The 26,236-nt window shown below is 51.0% G+C and overlaps 1 protein-coding gene across 1 annotated transcript; it reads right to left on the reverse strand.

Moving 5' to 3' along the window:
- Positions 1-537: 537 nt before the first annotated feature.
- Positions 538-26,143, reverse strand: KIZ (kizuna centrosomal protein). The gene is made up of 10 exons (XM_018077497.2): positions 25,988-26,143; positions 23,960-24,052; positions 21,891-21,974; positions 20,390-20,723; positions 19,686-19,902; positions 15,208-15,343; positions 14,361-14,520; positions 9,291-9,390; positions 2,382-2,425; positions 538-783 (listed from the first exon to the last, which is right to left on the reverse strand). The coding sequence occupies exons 1-10, from the start codon at positions 26,141-26,143 to the stop codon at positions 680-682; spliced, it is 1,428 nt and encodes a 475-aa protein (XP_017932986.2). The 3' UTR covers positions 538-679.
- Positions 26,144-26,236: the final 93 nt, after the last annotated feature.

Below are 26,236 nucleotides of genomic sequence, written 5' to 3' on the forward strand. Positions count from 1 at the left end.
GCGGCGCAGCACAGTTTAATTGGGGTGCTGGTTTCTGTTTTTGAACTTGTCATCATGATGAACAGCTTTTTTTTTTAATATGTCTCCCTTCGAAAGAAAATCTCATGTTTAATGAACTTAATTTTAGATAAAAGGAATGAAAAGAAGGAAATTAAAAATGCATGAAGCTCCTAGAGTCATCCAATTACTGTGATGTCCACATAGCAGCACCAGCACAGATTTCACAAAGCAGGGAAAAGCAGGAAAGCACTGGGGCTCTACACATGTAAATGCTGCTCTCTTCCAAAATGTGCTGAATTACAAATGGACATTTTATGCATTTCTTCTTCTTGATCTGTTGCAGAAGAAGATAAAGATCAAACAAGCCAGCCCGCCCCAGCAGTGCCTGTCTGCGTACCCACAATGCTCGTCTGCTGCTTTCCAAACCACGTCTAGCTCTGGAGTCCAAACAGTGGAATGCAGACAAGCCTCAGGAGGGGGTTCTCAGGGGGCAGGGTTACTGTCAGAGCAGGTCAGAGAGAGCACACGTACAGCGTGTAGGACCCGTGATGTTTATTTGGTATTTACATTTCCTTTGCCCGTAAAGTGACGAGCAGTGCTTCAGCCCACAGCACACTCACTTTGAGGGTGAGTGGGCTCTGAAACGCTTCTGCTTCTCCCCAGAAGCCAGCAGGGAACCTCAAGCATAGAAGTCATCGAAGTCGTCTGACTGGGCGCTGTGGGTCTGCGGGCGCAGGGCGGCCTCGAGCTCAGAGCTGCTGTCGTCGGATTCACCCCAGAAAGCTGTGGGGGAGGACACAGAAACCGCAGCAGTAAAACCCTTTCCACGGGGGTGCCCTCTGTCACAGGCACGACCGCTGGGCAGCTCTCCCCAGGCCCCGTGGCTGATGGAGGAGGTGCAGTCTGAAGCCCCCAGCCCAGGTTGTGTGCCCGGCCCCGCACGGTGCCCGGGGCAGAGCGGCTGTGCCCGGACAGCGGCTTCATTCAGCACTCCCACTCCATTGTGCCTCAAGGTAGCTGGGCAGAACATTTCCACTCCAACCAATTTACTTGACCAGCTGCTGCCTGAATTGCAGCTTTGTCTATTCTCTTCCCCTTTCTCCCGCTGCTACTTGACCCCGCGGTGAAGTCACCAGCAGGCCATGACATCACAGAGTTGGCACAAACATGGCAGTGATGTCACAAGCGAAAAATCACCACTTGGAGATCAGATCAGACCCGGGCAGGCCTGATCTCCACAAAAGACATGGCTTTAACTGACAGCTCTGGGAACTGGCAAACCCTTTCCCTGACATCAACAGAACCCCCCCTGCAATTCAGAGCGCCCGAGAGATTTCTCAATATGTAAATTCATTTGACCCGGGGATAAAACACAGTGGGAAGTGTGGCACCTGAAGTCAAGGCTGCAGTGGCTGACAGAGCTGTGCTCTCTGTTCCCAACCATTCCAGAGGCTGCTGGCTCTCCAAAGGCAGTGTGGGAGCTGCGATGCCTGGAATGAGGCCCGGGGATAGAGGCAGAGGAGGGCGGAAGGCTGTCACGCTCACACACACACTGCAGCTCGTGTCTGAGGCCCTGCTAAGGCCTCTGACGGCACCAGCTCCACGAACACCTTATCTACAAATGCAGCAGCTGCATCTTTCATCCTCCATCCCGGCCCCCTGGGCCGCAGGGCTGTGCTCCGCCGGGAACATCAGAGCGAGCCCTGCACTCACTCCCGTGTGGAATGGCTCCAGGAACGGGGCTGGGGATGTGAGAGCCTTTCAAGTGGCACCAAAGCAGCCACTGCTGATGGCATCTGTACCTTGGTGCAGTGCCACACCTCTAAGACTGTGCCATTCCAGACTGCCAAGCATCTGGAGTGGGGCTCCAGGCAAAGGGCTCCCAGAGATGCCTCGCTGGCAGGAGGCTCAGCTAGAGGTGTCTGCAGGCCCCAGAGGGCCTTGGGGTGGGGAAAAGGGAGAATTGGAATGTTGGGGAGCGAAAACATGCAGGGTGCACACACCAGTTCAGAACAAAAATAGCCTGGCAATGGACAAAACCATCCAGCTGCACCCATGTCCTGCTGTGGCCCTGCTGTGGGAAAACCAAGGAAACCTCAGGTTTTTCCTTCTCTGGGTTTCCTCCACTTGCAGTTCACAGTCATTTGACTAAACCCTGCAAAGATCTTGACTCCTTCCACACCACCTGCACCACAAACACCTCCTCTCTGTCCTAGAATTTGTTCTCCTCAGCTTCCTGCTGGCTCCTATGTTGAGACAGGGCAATTCCACTCTTTCCTGTCTCCATACTTTATACAGGTCATAACATAGTTATGGGAGGGTTTTTACAGTATAAATTACACAAGACACTGATTTTCAGTAGTGTAACACTTGTCTCTTACCTTTGGATTTTATGGCAGTTACTTTCTCCTTCCGTGTCTCAGTCCTGTAAAAGATTTCAAATAATCAGCACAGTGTCACAGATTAAAAGTGACTTTTTAAAAAATACTGTGAGATGGTTTTAAAAAAATATCAGTAAGTTTTGTAACTACTTTTTTTTTTAAATAACTATTTTATCAAGGGTTTCTTCACCTAAAAGGTGGAGAAATCCACATGCAGCAGGAACACTGGTGCAGTTGTTCCTGGAGTCATTCCCAGGTAACGGCACTGATCTACACCGGCACTGAATCCAGGTACAAAGGAGCAGGGCCTTGTCGAGCTTTTGCAGCCTTCCAGAGCACACAAAGTATGTAAAGACAAAATCCAAACAAAAATGAAAGCACCCCAGTGCTGCTCCTGCACTTCCTTCCTTCCCTTCCTCCCCGCACATGCCTGCTGACCCGCGCGATTCCCAATTCCCGATTCCCAATTCCCGGCTGTCCCCCCGGCCCCATGGAAATGTGCAATCTCCGCTGCCTTTGATCTACCTTGATGTGTGTGCAGCCCGAGCCTGCTCTGGTAAATGGCTGCTCTTGTGTCTGGAGCATCACAGGCCCTTTTGAATCTCTCAAACAAGCTGGAATCATTTTGATCTTTTGTGTGCAGCGCGTGCATTGTGTTGGGGCTGTGGAATAATCACACGGGGGGCAACGATGGGGGAGAATTAACTGTTACAGCAACGGCCCTGCAAGAAGCCCTAAAAATAAACCTTCAGCTGATTTTAATAAGGAAGATCAAATAGGAGATATTTGGGCCATCACTGGGCCAAGCAGTGAAATGTAAGCCAATGTCAAGGTGCAGCTGGAAGCTGTGGCCACGGCCACAACAGGACTCAGTCAGCTCTCTGAAATGTCCTGCCATTTGCTGTGTTTCATGGAAAAACCTGGCAGCCGATACAGAAGTCCTTAAAGTGGGGAGTTAAAAACATTTCAACGTTGTGGAGGCATCTGTGAAGGAGACGAAAAAAAAGCAGGGATGATTCCTTGCTCGTGTTACTCCCTGGTAGTCAGAATTTGGGACTGCAGCTGGAAAGCCACACATAAAGCAGGAGTTTCATACATTGCAGCTACCAGGGTGCAGCCACTCTTCCTTTTAACCCAGAGAAAGCTCACACTGTTCAAATCCCATTCCTTGGCACACAGGCTCCCTTCTCTTTGTGGACAGAAATTCCCAGAACATTAAACCCAGCCCAGGTTCCACCAAGATGGCAACCAAGTGACAGCACCAGTGAAGTACTCACAGTGATACCACTAATTATTAATGTATTCAGTAAGAAACTATAAAATGTCAGGCTCCAAATGTTTCTCCAACGTTCCTTGAGCGCACCATCCCAGTACCTTTCCCTTTCATTCCAAGCCAAACCCCACACTGCCTCACAGCCCAACTTCTCCTTCAAAGAATTCACTCAACAGAATTCCCAGCGAGCATTTGAAGCCAGAGCCTCTGGAATACACCGAACGCTCCAAACTCTTGCTCCCTTGGGTGAGATCTCCCGACCCTCAGCATTCCCCAGGAGGTGCTCCATGTGCTGAAGGGGCTGTGCTGTTCTCCCCTGGGTGTGGAGCAAAAAGCCACTTGTTGCAGAGCTCCAGCTGGCGAGGTGCCTCCTGGGGCAGCCGGCACGGGAACCATTTCAGCTCCCAGTGGCTGAGCAGGAGCTCAGGCAGCAGCAGCAGCCACTGCTTCCCCTCCGGCCACGTCCTGGCCCGCTGCTGGGAAGGGAGCAGGGGGTTCTGTTATTCAGCCATTCCAGGAGGTCCCCAGGAGGGACTTTTTGTCCCACTTCTCTCCATGCTTCAATCCTAGAACAAACACCGGTGGCTCAGTGATTTGGGCCCAACACCGACACCCTGCCAAGGACCACCAAGGGACCACCAGTGCAGGACCACCCAGGGCTGCAGGATTTGGTCCTCCAGGCACGGCCAAAGGCTGGTGGTCTCATGGAGAAGGATCACCATGGCTGTAGGAAGGTCTGGAGACCTTGCCACTGCCAAGCCAGCTTCCCACAAAGAGAAAGACAGGGAAGGGGGGAGACAGGTGTTTGTGTCCTACCCAACACCATCCATTCACTAGGGTTCATCCTCCCAGGGCTAATCCACCACATGTGGAATGGGGTTCACTCCCCAGACAGCCTGGAGTTGGGTGCTGGCACGACACAGCCATCCCCAGAGAGGGAGACAGGGAGCAGGGAGCCAGTGGCGCAGGGAAATGCCGCGGGGATACGAGGACGTCGGAGAGGCCAGACGGGAAATGGCAGCTCCCCCAAACCAAGGCTGGAAAACGCTGCCAGGGGCTGGGGAACAGGGAGTAAATCCTGGAATTAGGGCTGGAGTGCCGGGTGAAGCTGTGAGATGCAGCTGCAGCGAGCAGGGAGCACACAATGACCACAGAGCCCGCCGGGAACGTCCGGGGTGCAAACGCAGCAAGGCCCCTTCCACCGCCCCGACTAATCCCCCGGCCTGACCCTCCCAGAGCCATCTACACATTTGCTTCTCCCCTAAAATAATTCCAAACTCAACCCAGGCCCTAACAAAGAAAAAACCCAAACCAGTTTCACTTCAAAGGGCCTTTTAATCTCTCCATTTCTCTGATGAAACAGGCTTTTTTTTTTTTTGTATTGAAGATGCTGCAACAGTAAGAAATTAAAAAGCTCCAAGAAAATATTTTTTTCCTCCATACGGAAAATTAATATTAAGAGGAAAATACCAGGACAACAAGAGCCATATTAATTGAGGGGGCTTGCTGGAAAACAGCAGAAAATTTTTACTTTGACCTGATTACCTTTTTGCTAGAGCACCTGTTGAACCTCTATTTTTTAGTGTCAAGTGAAAAAGACAACAAAACAACTTGGGAAATCCCAAATGCCAAGAGATTTCCCCGCCCTGGAAAGCCAAATATATACAGTCCATATACTATACACATTTACGGAGTCAGTGTAGACTCAAAAAAGTCCATTCATCACACCGGAATTGGAGTAATAACACTGAATTTCAGTAATTACACTGTAAGTAGCATGACCTTTATTTTAGGACACAGAGATTTCTATCGAGCTGCGTCTGAGACCATCCTCTGTTTAGATCCACCAGGCTGAAACAGAAAACCCCACTAACACAAAGACACATCACAGCGCTGCGAGGGAGCTGTGCAGGAGAGCAGGGGCCCTGCCAAAAAATTCACTATTCCTTCTGTCCTCAGCGGGCAGATGTTGGTGCCTCTCCCCACAAACCTGGCAGGGCATCGCCACCACAACATCGCTGCCTCTGCAACAGCTGGGTGCTCAGGGGGAGGAAACAAAGCTCACAGAAACAGCTGTGACAGTGGAAAATCGGGCTGGAATTCTCAGTCAGCTTCTTACGGAAGCCATTTGACAACAGAGTACGTCGGGGGGATGAAACAATCAGATCCTGGCTGGATTCTGGGTGCACCTCTCAGGAATCCAGACCCACACAGTGCCACTTTCTCTGTATTTCCAGGAGAAATGCATTTGTGCATCTCCTGAGCACTCCCAGCCCCAAACCTCTGGGAACTCTCCTCGGAGACGAGCAGAGATTTCCGAGCCAGGATTGGTTTGGGCAGGGGGGAGGCGGGGGATGCACAGAGCCCGAGTGCCCCCCGATGGCCAAAGCCAACGGGGCCACGCTAAACATCGCCCAGAGAGTAATTAAGAGATGAATTAGACTCTGCCAGCTTCTATTTGCATGTCACTACATCTGCGTTGGGTAAAACGGCTCCATTCGTCTATAAAACAGCCTTCAGAGACCCCCCCGGAGTCCTTGAGCAGATTAATCAAAGTTTACAACACTTTACACCGTGTTGGTGTCCCGACAAATCCACACCCCGCTTTGGTTCTCGGCCGATAACGCATCTTTAATCTCCAGCTTATTTTGAAACGAGACAGCCCAAACGAGCCAAAGGAAAATAAAAAACCGCTCGCGTCCGAAACGGGGGAATTCCCAGAAAACGAGTGACCTCCACTGGCCGCATCCATCGCTACAGCCCCCCGGAATGCCACACACATCGCCGGCCGCCCGCCTGCGCTCGGCCACGGCTCGGCCCTGACTTCTGATACCTCCTCCCCCAGGAGCGCGGGGTTTGACGCCTCTGCCCCGCCGAAACGCGCCCGCTCCGCCAACCGAAGGTGCGGCTGTGTGCGGGGAAGCATCCCCCGGGAAAGCGGAGGAGGCCAGGGACAAGCAGCTCCCTCGCCGGAGGTAGAGCCGGCGGCGTTTGCGGGAGGAGAGGAAGCTCTGGCATGCACCGCCGAACAAAAGGGAACAAGTGGTCTTTACTCGGAGAGCAGTTTCCTATTAAGACTCACTCCGTCGTACATTATGCCTTTCATCCCCACTCAACCACAAAATGATTTTGCTGTAGGAAATACAATGGCAGAAAAAGATTTACATTGAAAGAATCTTTAATAATAAACTGTTGCAGATCTGCCTACTTCCCCATGATTTATAATACAATAAACATCGGATTCTATTAAGTCTCATGCACTGAAGACACGCACTGAAAACCCGAGTATGAAAGCCCTCAATTCTTCCCTTCTCCAGGCCCATAATAGTGAAACGAGCATGGATAAATGTGCTAAGAGTATCTCTTTGCATCTTTTATAGCTTGTGTGTATCAATCTGTAAAGCTTATTAAGAAAGTCATTGCTATGCAAAGCAGCACCCAATGTCTTTCTCTTGCTTTTCAACAGCGCGCAGTGTTTAGCCAATAGGGCCGGGCCCCGGCCCCTCATTCCGCATTCATAACATGCAACATTTGCACAATGTGTATCTCAAAGGCTGCTGAATAGAAAGCCTTAATACTCATGTAAACAACTGCAAACCAATTACTTAATGAATCAGGCCCACACATAATGAGGTGCCAGACAAAGAGCTATAAATGCATTTTTGCGCCCGAGCCTCCGCTTTAAAGTAAAATCCCTCAGCTGTAGTTTGGGCTTAACTGGCACATGATAATTATTGTCTGGGGGACATCAGAGGAGCCACGGTTTTTATTCCGGTCCGGCGGGGTCTGCGCCGGGGTCACTCATCAGCTCAGTGACAAAACGCGGCAAAGGAGAATTTATAAAGTGCCACGGCCGAGCTCGCAGGGATGTTTATTCTCAAGTAGTGGGTTTGAGACCACTTGTGAAAGCAATAAAGCCCGAGGAGTGGCTGCAGGGGAGCCCAGGAACCGCGGCACGGCCTGGCTGCAAACATCTCTCCCTCTTCCTCCCTCCTTCGGCCGCCCCCTGGCTCCACGGAGCCGGGGCTGGGCGTCCAAAGGCAAGGGGCTGTTCCCAAACCCCGCGCTGGGAAGGCTGCGCTGGCTTTGAGTCATTTAGAAAAGCCAACTCTAAGCCACTGTAAGAGATTTATTATGGGTTTTTTTTCAAGGCAGCATCATCACCTATCGGTGCACGACAGGTGCTGCCGCCGAGCACCGAAAGGCCTGAAATTATAGGGCAGAGGGAACGATTTGAAATCTACCACAAACAGGAATTTGGAGGGAAAAAAAAGGCAAAAAAACCAAACAGCATCTGATCGAGTCAGACGTGGCTGGAGGCACCATTAGCCAGCAGTGCAGTAGCAGTGGAGATAAAGCTTGCAGAGGATTTTTTTTTTTAAATAAGAAATATTTCATTTTAAATTATGCATTTTATTCAGATTCAGTGATCCTTTAAGCAAGTTCTCAGGGCCTGATCCTGCTCCTCCTGCTGTTCTAGGCTTCAGGGAAGGGTTAACATTTAACACTTCCAAAACTCAGCTATAGGAGCACCCTTGCATTTCATAGCATGAGGAACACCATTCTCATAGTCCCAAAAAAATCTAAAAGAGGAGAAAAAACTTGAATCTGAGACAGTAAGAACTAATCCCCCACAGGAGCGCCATTCATCGATACTTGGTTACAGCCTGTATTTACTGGGCTTGAATTCTAGAAACACTGTCATCCTAACACCAAGTGCAGAACTGGAACTGGCCTCACCCACAGCAACCTAAAAAACCCTCCAGGAAGCTCCATGTCATGGAGCTCCATGTCATGGACATGGGAGGAGTTCATAACCTGCCTGAAGGCCCTGCAGTCCCTCCCCCAGTGTCCCCACCGGTGGTTTTCCAGCTGGAGCCACAGCACCCATGTGCTGGGCTGCTCCAACAGGGGCAGGGAAGGACCAAAAGCCTGGCCAGCATTCCAGGAGCTGGCTGCATTATCCCCATTTTCTGCTGCTTCCTGAGCACCAATTTGATCCCTGTCCCACACCAGTGACGAGCACAGGGAGCATCCAGCAGCACTGCCCATGGAGCCAAAGGTTAAAACACACGAACCACCTTTTCTCTCCTTTTTTAATAAAACCAGCACGCCCTGCACCCCTCAGGTGAATTAACACCCTCCGCTGGAAACCAGAAAGGCACATTCTAAACAGCCAGTATCAAATATAACCCCCCTGAGCCCACGGGCAGCACCATCAGCTACACCTGGTTTACACCTCAGACACGCAGAGCAGAACCCCACCTCCTCAGTGCTGGCACACTTTGCTCCCTGGCTGCCCCTCTCCTGATCCTCCCCATCCTGCCCCGAGCTGACACCGAAAGCAGCTGGACGTGCTCGGCCGGGGTTCACCGAGGTGTCAACTGAGCCTTAAACGAGGAACAGCAGCTGCCAGACCACACCTGGCTTTGGCACAGACAGTTCCTGAGGCGTTCAGACTCCCCATGTTCTGTTACGTGAACAGAAACACAAACTTCAACCCAGGTTCAAGTGAAAAAAAACCACTAACAATTAAAAAAAAAAACAAACAAAAAACAGGGGAGCTTTGGTGGTTTCCTGTCAGTGTTTCTCGTGCTGTGGAAGCATTTCCAATGTTACAGATCCAATGCCCTTACCTGGAGAAGGGAAGGACTATTCCATCCGACGAAGAGCTGGTCTCCAGAGGTGCCTCCCGGCTGTCACTCGCTCTGGAACTGTCATCGTCCATATCCCGACCTGGGCAGGAAAAACAGGAGCTGTGAACACCCCAATCCCAACAGCTGGATCCCACCACAGCAGTGCAGCTCTGGTTTTCCAAGGTGTGAGCAGAGCAGCAGCAATGGCAGCTGCCTCCAGAGGGTCTGCTCCTGGTGGAGTGGAAATCAGCTCAAACCAGGGAAACAGCACTCCCTCCCCAGCAATTGGGCTGTGATGGGGATTTCTTCCAAACTGGCAAAGTTTTACACACCTTTTGCCTCATTTCAGAAAAAGGAGCAAGCACGGAGAGCTTGTCTTCAGAACTGTTTTGGATCATGGCAACTCTAAGCAAAGCTTAAAGGATTTCTGCAGTATTTTTACTTTTTTTTTTTAATCCCCAAGTTCCCATTTACTTTAATCAGAAGCAAGGTTATTTCTTTTCTCCTTCCCCTTAAATGTAGATTATTTTGAAATGTTACAGTTCTTTCAATATTATTTGATGTCTCAGTGTTTTCAATCATTCTCTTGAATTAGACAAATTATTAGACAATAATAAATAAATAAATTCAATAAAAATTGGATTAGACGTGTCTTGGGATTTTTATGACTTAAAGGGCAAACCAAACAACTATTTCAAAGCCTTTGATCCACACTTTCCTTTCTTCCCTTTTCCCCCCTGCTCTGTGGATCTCATTTCCATTCTGTAAAGATCTATTTAAAATAAAAAGGCAGAAGCAAATGGGTTCATTCACTGGAGTCAGACAATTGCTCATCTTTATATTTGTTTCCAAAGCACACCGATGCTCAAGCACAAATCCCACTTTAAAAAGGCTACTTTGCATATCTGACCCTGTCTGCCTGGAAATGGGAAAGGTAGATCTCCAGGTTGCTGGTTTTCCTGGGAATACAGCTGTGCTCATGCACAGAGGAACGAGCTCCTCCACCCTCCTCACACTGACCACTGCGCTTCCAGTCAAACACCAACAGATATGTCCTCATCCTTTAAATTAAATACAGGGATAAATGTTCTTATAAACAGTCCTCCACAGTACAGTGTTTCCCTGCCACCAGGAGACTCTGGGCTGCCCAGTGGACTCAGGCAATCCACTGAGGATGCCTTTAGAAGCTGCTGCCTCTGCTTAAAGATGGAAGAGTTTCCACCCAGAATTCACAACTCTAAAAAGCCTCTGGGGTCTTTTAGGAACTTCAGTGTCAAACACCCCCTCCTGGAGGGCGTCCCCCAGCCTGATTTAAGCCCAGCATCCAGCCTGGTGCTGCCCCAAGGCAGCTCTGGCAGCCCCAGCAGCCACGGCCCGTGGCACAGGGTGGAACTTCCTCCATCACAGCGAATGGAAGATATCAAACGAAGGGAAAAGTTGGGTGAGACTTATTAATGCCTTTATTAGTGCACTCCAAGAGGAGCCTGGGAACCTTTGAGCCTCCAGCTCAAAGGAGGAGCCCATGGGGAAGGAGGCGTGGGCGTGGGCAGAGCGCTGGCAGGATTATTGGCTCATTAAAGGTGGCCTGGAAAGGGAAGCAGGATCGGGTTGGTGCTCTTTCATGTTCCCTTAGGGTATATAAAGAAGGGCTAATTTATTTCTTCTTCAGAGGGCTTTTCCTCCTTGTTCCTATATTGGATATTTTACACCTGGAGGGGAGCTGGAAGGTGACACACAGGCCGTTGGGAAAGCAAAGCCCAATGAGTGGAGCAGTTACACCATTTTTATTCAAATCCTGCATAGCCTTAATGTCTGTTCAAATCAGAGACACAAATGAAGGGGGGAGAGAGAGAGAGAGAGAATCTGGTTTTGTTAAAGATTTAACAAGCCTGCCCCTTCAATAAAATCAGCAATTTCCTACTCATAAATGAGACTCTTAAGCAGCCATCCAGCAAAACAAGAAATAATGGATTTTTATCCTTTTTAATCTCACGTTATTCACCTACCTCAGGAACAGCCAAAGAGCTGAACAATTTCTTTTGCGCGTCTTCCCTGATAAAAAACAAAGCGTCCTCGGAGGAGATGAGAAGGAGCCCAGATATCCCCCTGTATCCTCACATAACCCGGTATCAAAGGAGATGGCTGTTATCAGCCCAGCTCCTCTCTGGGTGAGACCATGCACCAGATATGATCCTTTTAAAGCCAGTTATCCCTGCACAGCCTTCCACGGGCTCCGGACAGGGCTCTAGGAACAAACCCACGCTCGTGCTACGAGTTACGGTGCCCCCACGCCCCCAGCTGATCACAGACAGGGGCGTTCAGAGCTCCCGTGTCCTGCTCCGGGTGGGAAGTGCTCGGCAGATCCCTGCCCAAGCCTCTGTGCAGAGGAGCTCCAGGTACCAGCCCAGGCTGTCTCTGAGGGACATCCCACACCCCAAAGCCCTTTCCCTACAGCCACCTCCTTCCTCCCCTGCAGGCATTAAAGAGCCAACACAAATACTTCAGGAATATTCGCAGAATATTAAATAAATATTTTGGTTCTCTTTTTAATAAACCAAAATCCCAGAAGCATTCCTAAAGTGCCATCCCAAAGACCGCTTGGAAGCGCATCCACACGGTTCCCACAGCAAAGTCCATCAAACCCCAAAGCCTCAAAAGGCTTCTGGTGTTTCAAACCAAAGCTTCAAGAACTCAGCAAATACTGAAAAAAAAACCAAAACAACCCAACCCAAAATTTGTATCCCTTAAGCACAGAAAAAGTCGCACAGCAAAATAATCTTATATGGATGGACATCAAGTGTCAGTTCAACTAAAACCCTGGAACGAGTTGTTCCAGCCCAAAAGCCACTGCTTCTATTTTAGGCACAGAAAACTTCAGAGCTCTGGGGCCACAGCAAATAATGATGATAAAAAGCAAAGAGCAGCTGGCTGGCAGGGAGGAGTGGGAGCACAACAAGGAGCCTGGAGAAGATCATGGGCTGAAGATGAATCGTGTCTGAAAGGAGCAACTCGGCTTTCAAGTGAGGGGTGAGAAGCCTCGTTCCTGGGGACAACGTGGCTGCAGAACAGCCAACACAGCACCCTCCGAAGGGATGGATGTAAACTGCAGTTACTGGGTTTGGTTAAGGAGTTCATTGCCATTTTTACACATAGGAAGCATTTGTGTTTGCGTGTCTGTTCTGTGAGAGAGTTGGGAGAGATCAGGAAGGGGGATGATCACCAGGACGTGGCTCTTGCCTGACTGACATGGAACAGCCCCCCGGGGTCCCTGGCAGGAAAATCTGCAACAGAGAATTCCCTGACACACTCATAGGCAAAACAGTGGCTAAAACCAGGACTGGCAAGTCATAAAACTCAGGGTGGGGAGAAGCAAACCAAACCCCTTGGCAGCTACAGAGATCCAGACCTGGGAGCCGGAATTCTCCTTGGGAATATCAGTGATGGTGCTGGCTGGAGGGAGCCCTAGCAAGGGCTGCAGGAGCAGCTGAGGACACGCCTGCACCAGCACCTTTGTGGCCAAACACCACAGCGTGAGGGAGCTGGGCAGGGGGACAGAGCAGGGTAAAGCCTTATTGCCCAAAATTCATGCTCTCAGGCAGTTTTGGTACAGGAGGCACAGCCACGGCTCCTGGCTGGCACAGGCACAGCTCCCACCAGCAGGGCTCTGCCCCACACTTGTTCTAACAGCTCCAGTCAACTCCTCGAGGAGAGAATCAAACCAGGAACACGTGTGGTTTGCCCAATAACTACTGGATCTTCCCCACAGAGACTGACCCCATAACACCCATCCCGGCCCCGAAAGGCTCGACGGCCGGATATCCACACGGTCTGAGTGTGCAACAGGACTACAAGGAATCAAACAGGCCCCGTTGCTCTCCACCTTGGTTTGTGCCAGTGTGAGCTGGACTGTCTGATCTGACGTTTCCTCTCTGCGCTCTGTGTGCAGCGGCTGAACGTACCGCCTGTGAGCAGCCCCGCAGCACCGAACCACCACGGTCTGACTGGATAATCAGGCTGGATGCTGGGCTCGAGGTTAATATGCAGCCACCCCTTCCACCTGTAATAGGAATCTTTTCCACTGCGCTTTCTTCCCTGCTCTCATCTTCACACGAGCTTGTGACTCCTGGATGTGAACGCGCCGTAATGAAACCCTTTCAAAGCGGCGGCGATCAGACCCGGGTTGTTTGCTTTTAAGCCCCACTCCCTTTAATTTCTCACTTTTGTTATCTCTTCTTTATTGATCTAAACTATCCATTACTGGGAACTCACCTCGTGCCACAGCCGCCCTGCCTCTCTGTAGCTTCCCCAGACAAGGCCCAGCCAACCAAACATCTTAAAGAACTGGAGACCCGACGGGATTTGGGAAACAACAAACCCGCGGCAAAGCTGCGCTCCTGTCCAGCAGCAGCAGAGGGGATCACACCCACCGTGGCAATCAGCTCAAATCAAAGTCTGTGCCACCTCTGCAAATAACAGTTGCATGAATTTAGGAGACCTGAAGCAGCGTGTTTGCGTTTGCTGTGTAAAGAGCACGGCAGCCTAACTGTGCCCAGCCTGGGATGGAAGGGATGCTCCGAGGGCAGAGCGAGTGAGCTGCCCTCACTGCACTGATATATTCCTTCCTTAGCCACAGAAATTAACTGGATTCCCAGAAACCTTCACCTCCTGAGCTGGGAAATAGCCCTGCACGCTTCCCCCTCCATGAACCACTCTGTTTTTGGTAAGTCCTTCTGCAGTCTGGCTTAGTAACAAAAGGCAGCGAATACATCCTCCAGTTTCTAAACAGGAGATGCTTTGTAAACATGTGCACACCCACAGATCTTGTGCACACACCACAGGGCTTGGCTTTTTAACTCCTGAAGAAAGTCCCACCACCACAAGTATCACTAATTTTGGGAAGTAACCAGAATGACAAGCGATGCTGAGATATTTAGGAAAATCCCCCAAATCTATTACAAATCCACACTAATTTGCCAGTGGCTATGGCACAGCCCCATATGGATTTGGGCAGAACACACCCATGTCCAGAGCAGGAACCTGGGCACGGGGCCAGCCCTGTGACACTGTTACCTGGTTCTCCCGTGCCAGTGAGCCAGGCAGTGTGTTCCACCTGCCCCCCTTCCCCGCCGTCTGTCGGGATCGATGGCAGACTGCAGGACGACTCTTCACCCTGGACAGGTGACCCATCCCCACGCTCTCCTGGAAGGGCCTCTCTCAGCACCGGCAGAGCCTGCAGCATTGAAAACAAGAATAGCCACAGCCCGTTATTCTCCACCTGGAGCGTTCCCCGACTACCTTCAGGCTGATCTGTACTTCCCAGGGAAATCCAGTGTGTTTCTGTTAGGTGTTAAATTACCCTACTTGCAGGGTGTTCCTCTGGCGTTTGTTTTGGGACACAAAATACGGACTTGAGTCTGTGAAATCTACTCGATGTTTTGCTCCAACTCAGCGTTCAGTAAACAGCTGTTTAACAACACCATGAGCCTCTGGTGCTGAGGAGGAACCTCAGAGAATCCAGGTTTCCTAACTGATCTGTAACTGATTTCTAGCCAAAACGTTTTGGATTCAGGAGAAAATTTTATTGTCCTGCGTCTGCTCCCTCCTCACTGATGTGACAGTGAGTTAGAACAGAAGACAGACGTGGTTCAGTGATCAGAGACAAGGAAGTTGGACCTGCTGCTGGTCATCACCAACCTGCTGTGGACCAGAGGTGCTGACAGGGATGGAGTTGACAGACTCAACAGCTCCATTTGTACATCAGGAGCTCAAAGGCCCCTTTCTGCACCTTCCCCTGCAGCCCAGCTGTGCACACCACCACCAGTGGGGTTCCCAGAACACCCTAAAGCCCTCGGAGAAAGAAGTCACCGCCATGGGCCAAAAAAGCCAAAATTACATATTGTAATGTGTGGGTGCCCACCTGGCCGTCCTGTGCCTCCTTGCCCAAAGCCAGCAGGTCGTCAGACATCTCTGCTGCTCCCTCCGGGGCCCGAGCCCGGTGCTGCTCCAGGAACAGGGAATGGTGGCTCAGGTGACTCTGCAGCACATCCATGTCCCTGAGGAACAAAGCCAGCACGTCAGTGGGACACCCTACACGTGAGACTCCTTGGTCTGGACAAGGGGGTGGGAAAAGCCATCACATGTTTGTCATTGATTACCACTTTTTACTTCAAAAATGCTCAGAGTGGAAACTCTAAGAAGCCACTTGTGACTTCTGCAGACGTGAGGAAGCTGGGCTGGGGTCACCATTGTCACGGTGTCTGTCCCTGTCCTGAGGCTCAGGATCCAGACACACCTCACCTTTCCTGCATCCCAATCTCATCCCTGAGGCCTCACTCCACAGAGCACAGCCGAGCACCCACTGCCCCTGGCTCGTCTTTTAAAGTAGAAAACCTCAGCGCTGCGACCTTGTTTGCCAAAGATGTTTGTTTTTCCAGTTGCTCCAGTGAAGTTTCACAGAGGAGTGAATTCCAATTAACTCCACAAGTGTTTGTCCCTAAGAAACCATTCAGGAGACACAACAAGGTATTAGTGCCGGCAGGCTATCAGCCTCGGCAGGAGAGCCAGGTATCGGCAGAGAGCCCCTCCTTCAGCGCTCACGAGTGCCCCGATCCTGCCAGCACTTGAGCACTGCGGAGCCTGCGACGGGAGGAAGGTCTAGACGGGAGCTAAGCAAGACAGAATGGAAATTGTTTTCGTTCCTGCGTTAAAGAGACTGAAAAAAACCCAACTAATTCTTGCTTGTCCTTGTGCCATATGCACTGGGAAAAACAAACAAACCAAACGCACTTTTGCTGGTTTTAAAGGCCACGTGCATCTCCTGCCTCGTAGAAAAATAGAATTGCTTCTCGAAATCATGTTCCCTGTCCAGAGACTCGCGCTGCAGATCGCAGGAGTGACTGGCTGAGAAGTCTCTGGAGTTACTGTGTTTCCCTGCCTCCGGAGGGCCGGGATGCCCTGCCAGCATCCCAGGATAGACAAACAGGGCTTGGAGCCACCCGAAACGCACAGGTATTGTAAATACATTCCCGTTGCAGCCCTTGGAAAAAAAAAACACCCTCGTCTGAGCTTTTCAAAGCAAACAGCAAAACCACACTGCCCGAGCTGTGTAGGAAGGGGAAAAAAACCAAACACACGAGCAAACAAACCAGCAAAAAATCAGCCCTTGGGCTGAGATGCCACATGGAAATTACCCCTGCGCCGAGCAGTTTAATTCCTTCACCTCCACAATCGAAACAAATCTGGTGACCACCTACAGGTATGGGGACAGCCCGGGGACCTCAGAGGGGTTTTGATGAGGCTGCACCTCTATAATGATGCAAATGAGGACTTAACCACTGAAACAATGCGGCGGCTAATCCTGGACCAGGGGTGTAAATGGCTATTCAGGGCCCCGGCTGCCGCTTTGTGGGGCTCCCAGCCCAGGTCTCCACCAGCGATGAACACCCCAGCTGGGGCAGGAGGGAGTTTAATTTCTCTGCTCCGTGTGCAGGAGCTGACACGTTTCCACAGTTAACCCCGGCTCGCAGTGCCCCGGCTGAGCAGCTCCGAAAAAACCTGCAGCGTTTTCACCCTCGGGCTGAGCTGTACCCAAAGCTGTGCTTTCCCTCGCAGTGTTGGGCAACAGTGAACAATTAAGTGGGAGCTGCCGTGCCTTTGGTCGAGTTTCCTAGACATTTAATAAGCAAAACAATACCCGGGAGATCACATAGGCAGTTAAACAGTGCTTTCTCTTTTCCCCCAGCCTTACAAACCCTGTATTCCAGCGGCAGGCTCGTTTCCCATTGTTTTCCTCCCGCTGGGTGGTCCTTCCAGGGTGCCACTCGAGAGGGATACAATAATAAAAAGGGAAGGGGAAGGAAGGGACACCAACATAAAGAAAAACAAAATGTATGACAATCTGCAGCAGGCTACGGATCAGAGGTCAGCAAACAAGAGGTCCTTCTCTTTTACAGGTTGCTTCCTGGAAACAGTCTGATTAAGCTGACAGCTTGAATTATGTGTTACATTTTGTAATGCACAATCCATCTGTGCTAAGTCCCCCTCAATGCAGCTGAAGCAGCACTGGCATAAGCTCTGCCTTTTTCCACCCCCTCAGCACAGGCCTTAAAACAGTCATCATCTTTCTCTGCACTAATTCTCAGAGACCCTCTCCCCCAGCCCCTCTCCCCGCCGGGTTTAAGGCTCAAAGAAAGGGCTGGGTGCTGTAAGGAATGGTAAGAGGACATGGAGCCTTTCCCCTCGGATCAGCAGCTCCGACCGAGGGCTGGGGCTGTCGGGAGGGCAGTCCTGGTGCCTTCACAAGCCCAACGAGCCCCCACATGGTGGAGGCTGATCACCAGAAAACAAAGCCCAGGCTCACGTGGGTCTGCTTGTGAAAACATCCAGATGTCAGGGTAACCACTCCTTTAGCTGGGGAAGGCACCTGGAAATGAGGCTGAACTCATCCAGAGCTAACACATGACCTGCCAACTCCTAACCATGGGGGGAAAAAAACCCCCAAAACTCTTTGAAAAACAGAGACTGGTATCTCTGCAGTAAGACAGGAGAGGCATTTGCTCCAAAGACGAAAACTTGTGACTTCCTGGCACACAACAAGGATTTTGTTTTGCCTCTGCAGTCAGCCGTGGTCTCTGCTCCTTTCAAGGCCATCCCTTGCACTCATTTCAGATAATTCCCCAGAAGTGCACAAACAGCCCCAGTGCCCCAGGAGAGGGAACAGTGCTTCCTCTGGATGCCACAGAGACAACACTGCTGCAGTGGGAGAGCCCAGGTTACAGAGATTTTGACTTCAGACAGCAAATACACAGAGCTTGGTATAATGTCAGCACATTTCTGCAGCCGGAGTAGGAATTTGGCAAGAGAAAACCACAGGGGCTGGAATTATTGCTGTTGTGAGTCCATGGCATGATACACTCTGACCAAAGAAAGCTGCATTCTCATAGTCTGTGCAACTTATACGACTGACATTCATGCACTGATCACTTGGAAGCCTTTCCACAAGTTCTTTAGCTCAGTGATTATTTTGCAAGGCTGGAGGGTACACGCCGAATTTTGGGTGCCTTGGAAAGCCCACCCGGCCAGAAGGACAACAAGGGAACTACTGCTCCTCCCTCCACAAGATCCTCCTCTCCTGCCAGCTTATGTGCCTTAAATGTTCAGGTAAAACAAATCAAAACCCGTATCTCTGCTGCAGAAACAGCCAGCAGTGGTGACCCCACTTCCCCCGGCCTTGAGGAAGGGCAGCTTTCAGCTCGGCATCACGGGGAGGGACCCTCCCTGCCGTGCTTTCAGCTCGTGTGTGATTTCCCTGCACGTCTCCCCAGCCTCGGCACAGCCAGGCCTGGCCAGGGACAGAACACAAGGCTGAACTGCCGGTGCTCAGCTCCCCCTGCCCAGTGCCCGGCCCTGCCGTGATTAACAGGTGTGATACAAAGGAAACACTGGGGGAAAGCTATTTACATGTAAATTAGGCGATGTTTCCATAGCGAGCAACGGCCCGATGCAAATGTGAGATGATAAAGTTACAGGAGTGCCTGTTTCTGCTCAGCTGTCACCTATTAACGCTCCAACTAATCCCGACGTCAGCACCGAGACCACGGACCAGGAATGCTGGGGGAACAGAAGCACTGAACAGGTTTAAAAGCTGCAAACAACCAGGATGGAAAAACTCAGCCAAGTGGCAGAACAGGAGAACTGGTTCCCCAGGAGCACTTTACCCCTGTTCTCCAGGGGTAAAAGCGCTGGTTTCCTCTGTGTGTGGTCGCTGCCTGATGTCCCACTGAAACCCCAGTGGGGACCTGGGAAGGGGTGCCAGTGGTTGGCAAAGGACACGAGGAGGGACCTGGGCCAGCCCCAGGGACCATCTCTGGGTGGGCACTGCCCTGCTGGGATGGGGATGCACTTCCCTGTCTCATGAGGGCGTTGCAAGGCCAACAATCCGGCTGTGCTGGATGTCACAGGCGCTGCTGTGGCACTGCAGTCCTTGGCCACACAACCCCACACTGTCACACAGCACCACAGGACATGGGGCTGCACTGCACTGTCCTTGTTCTCCCTCCTTTTCTGTTTCCAGACAAATGGCCAAAACCAACTGGCAGTTCTGGTCCACACAAAACAGGCTGTTCAGTGAGTGACAGGTACTTGCCATACAGAGCCACTGGGGTAAGATTTGTGTACATCTGAAGAACAGCTATTGCATTTTAACAACAAACACCCTTCACTCGGCCAGCTCGGACCCGAGGGAGGTACCTGAAGCCACTGAACCCCCAGCACAGGTCCAAGGTCCCACAGGACAGGTGAGGGCTTTGGGCTGTAGTGCCCCGAGCAGCGTGGCTGATCCGCAGCCTCCGGAGCACGGACAGTGAGTGAGCAGAGAGAAAACAGGGAAGGCCATACCTGTGTGGTGCTGAGCTGCCCCAGGGCTCCTGCTGTGCCAGGGTAGGGCTCAGTGGGGGCAGTGGGGAGCCCTCCCCAGCCTGGGTATCCCCGTCCCGCTCCTGCTGCGCGCTGGCAGTGCTGGGGGTCACCCCCTCCTCGGCACTGCTGGACACCAGGAGCTCTGCACTGCTCTCCTCTGGGCCAGCCCACCAGTTACTCAGCACAGACTTTGATTCTGTCATAATAAATAAAAAAAAAAAAAAAAGAGGAATTCATTATTCTTCCCAAAACGTCAGCAGGACCAAGGACTGTACCCTAGCATAGGAAATGAAACCCAGGTTACCCACACTTTTTGTTCAGCCCTGTCCCTTCACACGTGTGTGTGAGCATCCAGCCATCCTTCTGCTTCCCTTGGCTGTGGGTTTCCCTGCCCACAGCCCTGTGTCCTTCCACACTCCTCTCACAAGGGGGAGTCTGGGGAGGCTCCAGCCTTTGGGGTTTGGGAACAAACGTGGCACTCCTCAAAAACCACCCTGGCACAGAGACCAGCTACCAGACCCAATCAGCTCTGGAGGAACAATCAAACAGAGAAGCTGGAAAAAGCTTTTCTCAGGGGAAAGGAGTGCACCCCAAGACTGTTCCCAGTGTTCAAACCTTGCAGCAGAACACACGCCCTGAGGCTGCCACACCCTGCAGTTCACTGCCTGCTCCTGCTGCCGTACCTGGAACACCTCCCTGCAGCTGTCCCTCCTCGGGGGTGGCTGGTGTGGGGTCAGGAGCTGAGGAGGGGAGCTGCTCAGAGCCTTCCTCGCTGGCAGCCAGGTCCCCGTGTGCTCCCTCCAGGGACCCCTCGGTCTCTCCAGCAGCGCTGCTCTGGCTCTGGGCACCACATCCCTCAGGGAATGGGGGCTGGGAGGGCTCCTGCTGCGTTCCCAAACCTCCCGTGGCCGAGACAGCTGGGGTGGGGCAGCCCAGGAAGGCTGTGGCTGGATGGAACCGTTCTCTTGGCACAGCTGCCTCGGTGCCAATTCCCGCCCGTCCTCCAGCCTGTGGCACCTGAAACACACAGTGGGACGTGGCTGAAGGACACACACGGGGAGCCTGCTGCAAGTGGAGCTTCTGGAGGATGGCATACTGCTTTCTGGAGAGAGAACTACCACAGCATTCAAGTGTTTGCCACGGCATTAATATTACACAATCCCTTGGCAGGCATTCCACGCATCCCAGTGTGAAAATGAGGGCCTTCTGCTCTTGCCTGGCTGCTAGACCACAGCACAGAGGAAGGGCAGCTCCTCAGCTCACACCATTCCCTTTCCCTCCTGGGGCACCGACCAGACACATTTCCAATGGCACTTTCCTCCAAGAACTGTTGAACTTGCACAAAAAAAACAGGTCCAGGAGTACAACCACTCTGCTGCTAAATCCCAGTGTTTTAGTACTTGCCTTTTTTCCTTTGCAAACCTACTCGATCAGGACAATTCAGGAGGAGTGGCTACTGCCACCACCACTACTGCAGGGTCACCACCAGTTTATGCAAAGCCAAAATTAGCCATCGTAATGCCATTGTTCACACTGAGCAGGGCTTCCTTTCCAGCCCCAAATCCCAGCAGGACAATTTACAGTCACCTCCACACCTCTCCCCTCTCTTTCACTGCCTGACCTCTCCCTCCCACACAAAGTCAGCTGCCGAGCCCAGCTGAAAGGAGACAAAGGCATCTTGTCTGGTCTGTGACCAAGGTTCCTTAAAAAAAGCTCAAATTCCACATAACAAGAAGCAGAACAAAAAGCCATGAAGTTATTTTAAGAAGAAGCAAAGGTTTGCTACTCAGATTAAGTTCACAGCTTATTCCATCACCACTGCTCTCAGGTTTCTCCTAATTAATTAGTTGGTGCTTTCAAATGCCTCCTGCCAGTCCTGCATGGCTTTGGCAGCTCCTGGATGCAGTGTTCCAAAACAAATGGAATTCAAACAGGCACAAGCTCTTGGCAGAGTCACAGCAGACACATCCCTAACGAGCTTCTCTTGGATTGCAGAGAAATAGTCATCCCTTCGGCACCTTTGCATTCTCAAAGCAGAAATGTGACAGATTATGTTGGTCCAGGCACTGCTTTTACCACCAGAACAGGGCAAACCTGGAGGTGTCTTGCCCAGAACAGTCACCAAATGGCTGAACTTCAGGTCACCCCAGCTGGGAGCTGAACAAAGTCTCTGCACAAACACACCTTCAGTCCTCGCCTGGTTTGGAGGGCAGGCTCCCACCATCCTCCAGGGACAAACCCCATCGCTCTGGTTATCATTAGAGTGTTCTGAGGGGAACAGAGACAAGAAAAGCCATTCCACTAGGGCTGACAGAAGGGCCCAGTGTTCCCTGGCAGCAGACAACCAGGTGAGAGCTCTGGAGGGCAGGTCCAGTGAGAGGCCTGTCCCTGCCAGGCACTCCTTCACCTGGGAACACCCCTTTCCCAGGGAAAGGGGGCTCAAGGTTTTCCTGGGAGGTGCCCACAGCCAACAGACACAGCAGTGCCAGCCTGCAGGAGTCCAACATCTTCAGGAGGCTTCAAGGAAGTGCCTGCAAGTTGAAGAAGCCAGACTTCATAGCACAAAGGTTTCAGGAGCTCTGCCGGCCGGGATGGACCTCCTCAGTGTGGGACTTCTGAGCTTAAGGACTCCCACAAAAACTGGGACCCTAAAAGGGTGCATATCCCCCATCTCAAAGATGTCCAGGTATTCCTGGGGGCATTCAGGCCATTGGGATACTGACCATCACTGGAAGACTGCTTCTAGGATTGTCCTTAGTCCCTAGGATGTGCCACTGATGGGCTCATCACACAGTCCCTGGATCCCAACCTGCCTGAAGGAATTCCAGTGCTGGTAAGTGAAACCAGTTCCGTGATCCATATCCTGGATATCCCAAGTCACAGCATGAGCCTTTGATGTTCTAGTACCGATGTCAACTTTTCCATAGGTTAGAAATCCCATCTCCCACGCCACCTGCTTTAACTGAGCAACCCAGCATTCCAAAATAAACTCGTCTTTCCCCACAGCTCCCAATTCCAACCGCGATTCCCACCCTGCTGGAGGCCTGGCCTATATAGGTCAAGGCTGCTCGGGTTCATTGCTTTGTATATTACAGTTTAAAGAATGCTCTAAATTCAAGGTTTTTAACTTTTTAATCTATGGGGAAAACTTCCTATAAACTCAGATTAACGACTGCTAATGCACTGAAGAAAGCAAAGCAAAAACCTTCCTCCTACTATAAAAACAAAATAGTGTGGCCTCTGTTTCTTTTCTGATAAGAGTCTTAAATACCAAACATTTAACTGCATAATAACATTCCCTGGCAGCCAGCAGCCTGCTTAGCAGATACATAAAGCAGGTAAAAGGGGAAAAAGTTAATTTCTTGGCTGAATGATTCCATCGGTAGCTATAGGGCAAACTAGAAAGTCTTTTAGCAAAGTAGCAGTTGATTCTTCTATCAATCTGCAGCACACACACACTCTTCCAAGGAATGCATTAAATATGAAAATCATATCCCGTTATCATCTGTTCCCAGCTTTCAGCCCAGTAAGCTCCCCTTAATGAATGCTGCAGCCTGAGGGACGCGGCGCCGCCGGCTCCTCGGCAGGATGGAGAGACATGGAGAGACGCTCCCGTCCTGCCCGTGCCGGCGCCGCCTGGCTGAGGGGCTCCCACACACAGTCACAAGTGACTACTCTTGCCAGCACGCTCCGAGTTATTACCAGATGGTTTTTTAGACATTTCATCTAAAAGGGCTTTGCCGCTTTCAGTGGAGGAAGCGGCTCTGGTCTTGAACTGTATCATTTATATGGAGATAGGAGGAGGGATTAGGAGCCTGCATTACTGCAGATATATGGCAGCAGATATTTTAAGTATTCCTTGTCAGTCTTTTTGTCCGTTCCTTAGATATGCAATCTCCTTCTGCTTCTTCTGAGGAAAGGTCAAAACACACAAAATTATAAGCACACCGCACGGATCCGCCGCTGCATTTCCGCAAATACCCCTCGTTAGGAACACTCCCCCTTGGCCACGACCATTCTCACACTATCCAGCACAGGAATTAGAAAACCCAACAAGACGTGCATAAACAATCAGGGTTGTTGTTTTTTTTTTTTTTTAATTCCAGCTCTTTGGTTGAAATAATTGCACTTTTTACCCAGGTGATTCCCCTTCACTCAGGCACTGAACACCATTTCACACTGCACACGCCAGGACTGAAATCCCCACGGAAAGGCTGCACAGCCCTGGAAAAAAGCCCATTCCCCCCCATTACCTGCTCGCTGGATCCTTCCTCCTTGTCACCTCCTGCTGACAAGCTGCCCTCTTGAAGGGATAACAGGCTTTTAATTTCCCTTCCATACCACGCCTAAATGGGAACAAATCCGTCACACAAAACTGGAGGCCAAAATCCACCCCCCCACACATACAAACCAACTGATATTACTTCGCAACCTGTGCACCTTTAAATGTAAAGCCCTAGCAGCCTTTTTCACTCAGACTACATTTAAAAAGCCAGAGATCCCATTTTCTCCTCATTTCTCTGCTCACCCGGCCAAGCAGCGTGGCCTGTGCACAGTCTGCTGCAGGGCTTTCACACACATTTATTCATTTGCAATTTAGGATCCCACGGAACAGCAGTAACTTGTTGACTCAAATTTATGGCATCCCAGCCATCATCTGTGACACTGAGTTACTGCTGCTGTCCCCAGACAGCGACTCGGCTGCTGTGGGGTGAAACCAGCTTTGGGACTTGTTTGTCACACACCATCCCACAAGTGGCTGAGCCCTTGGAGGGAGAATGCAGGGCAGGTGTCACAGAGAGCAGCCCAGCAGGACAGGCCTCGTGTTTGCTCCCCCAGGCCTGGCTCTGCCCACTGCAGGGTTTAATGGAGCAGCGGTAACGCGCTGGGAGCAGGGCTCGGCACAGCACGGGCAGCACCCGCAATTAATCCTGTCTGTTCCTAATTGCAAACCCCAACAAACGTGTCAGGGCGGCCTTGAAAGCACTTCAGCACCGATTCTGCAGCAGGTGACAGGCATGAAAACAAACCCTGAACACAATTAACTTCCCCGGCTCTGCCCTTTGCTCCAGTGGTGCGTTCAGCTCCCAGGTAAGAGGCTGCTCAGGAAACTGTAAACATGGAATTTTAACAAACAAAACCTCACCACGTGACAATTAGGGATGCTCAGAAGAAGCTCAAATGTAACTCCTGAATTTTCCTGAAAGCTTAAGTGAATTTATTTGTACTCCTAAAAATTACTGACCAAACTGCAGACAAACACGGGGAACAAAAGTGCATCTTTCAGAAACAAAAGAAGTTTTGTGAGCTACAGCCACATAATAAATGTGCCCAGAGTTGTGATAAAGCACTCCTAAAGGGCGTTCTCTATGGGAAAAAAAAGAAGAGAAAACAGTAATAATTTCTGTCTGTGTACTCCCACGATAGATTAAATGATTACATGCTCCATAACTCTTCTGCTTTTCATAACTAGCATGGAGGAGATGTCATTTGTTCAGCAGCTCAGAAAAATAACTGTAACTTGGCAAAGATAAAATGGATGGCACGGAAACATCAAAATGGAAGGACTGAACAAAAACCCCACGTGCAGATCGACCCCTGGCACGACTGGGACTCACACCAGGGTGTCAGAACCACCACAACCTGCCTCTGGTCAAACTGGTGTGCACTGGGGCTGCTGAGAAAAAAAAAACAAATCCTGGAAAACAGCAGGGGAAAGCTGGGACCACAGCACACCCCTCCTCCTGCTCTGCTTCAAACAACAACTAAAAATCAGAGTGAGGGGAACCACACCCTCTCCACAGACAGTCTGAACTCTGGGTTCACTGCAGCCAGGAAAGGATCCAAACAGGCACTACCCGGGTGACAGTTGTGTGAGGAGCAAACACAGCCAAATGTTTCTGAAGGATGCCACTGCTCACTCCCCTCCCAGACTGTGCTCCCCCCAAACCCCAGCTCTGTACATTAGTGGCAAGAGCACAAATCACAGCTTGGTTTTTAAAAATCTGAAGTCACCACCATACGATACCACTTTGCAACATCCCAGATTGTTTGCTGGGGAATAGCAAGACAACATAATAATAATTTTTAAAAAGTCCTCAGGGCTTGACTTTATTTTTAGCAGTCTGTTCAACCTGAGGTGCTTCAGATGCCGCCCGTTCTATAACCCGAGACAGGGATCCTGAGCCAGCTCGCCCCGAGCACCAGGACGTGCAGACATCTCCTTGCTAGTACAACAACAGCAAACACCAAGGAATGCATCAGGTCTTATAGAAAGTTACTTCCATCTTGCGGATCATCTCCAAACCTGTGGTGTCCATGTGCTCCTGCAGCCGGCGGAATTCCCGGCGGTAGGACTGGTTCCGCCGCAGAGCCGACTGCTGCCGCTCGGATACTGCTGCCAGGTGCTTCTGCAGCTCCAGGGACTTCACCTGCATCCTGCAGGGAAAGAGGAGCTGCACTTAGAAAGTGTGACAATAAAACAAAGGTACCTGTTGCAACCGCTTTTCCTCACACGCGACAACACTGAC

Source organism: Manacus vitellinus, unplaced genomic scaffold (assembly GCF_001715985.3).
Source record: "Manacus vitellinus isolate BGI_N305 unplaced genomic scaffold, ASM171598v3 scaffold_38_pilon, whole genome shotgun sequence".
Lineage (NCBI taxonomy): Eukaryota > Metazoa > Chordata > Aves > Passeriformes > Pipridae > Manacus > Manacus vitellinus.

Excerpts from the sequence above, each read along its gene's own strand:
- KIZ (XM_018077497.2), bottom strand. The coding sequence starts at position 26,143 with ATGCAGGTGAAGTCCCTGGAGCTGCAGAAGCACCTGGCAGCAGTATCC. Across the intron at positions 19,903-20,389 it reads GCTGCAGGGAGGTGTTCCAG|AATCAAAGTCTGTGCTGAGT; the intron begins GTACGGCAGCAG and ends TTATTATGACAG. Across the intron at positions 14,521-15,207 it reads AGGAGGCACAGGACGGCCAG|GCTCTGCCGGTGCTGAGAGA; the intron begins GTGGGCACCCAC and ends TCAATGCTGCAG.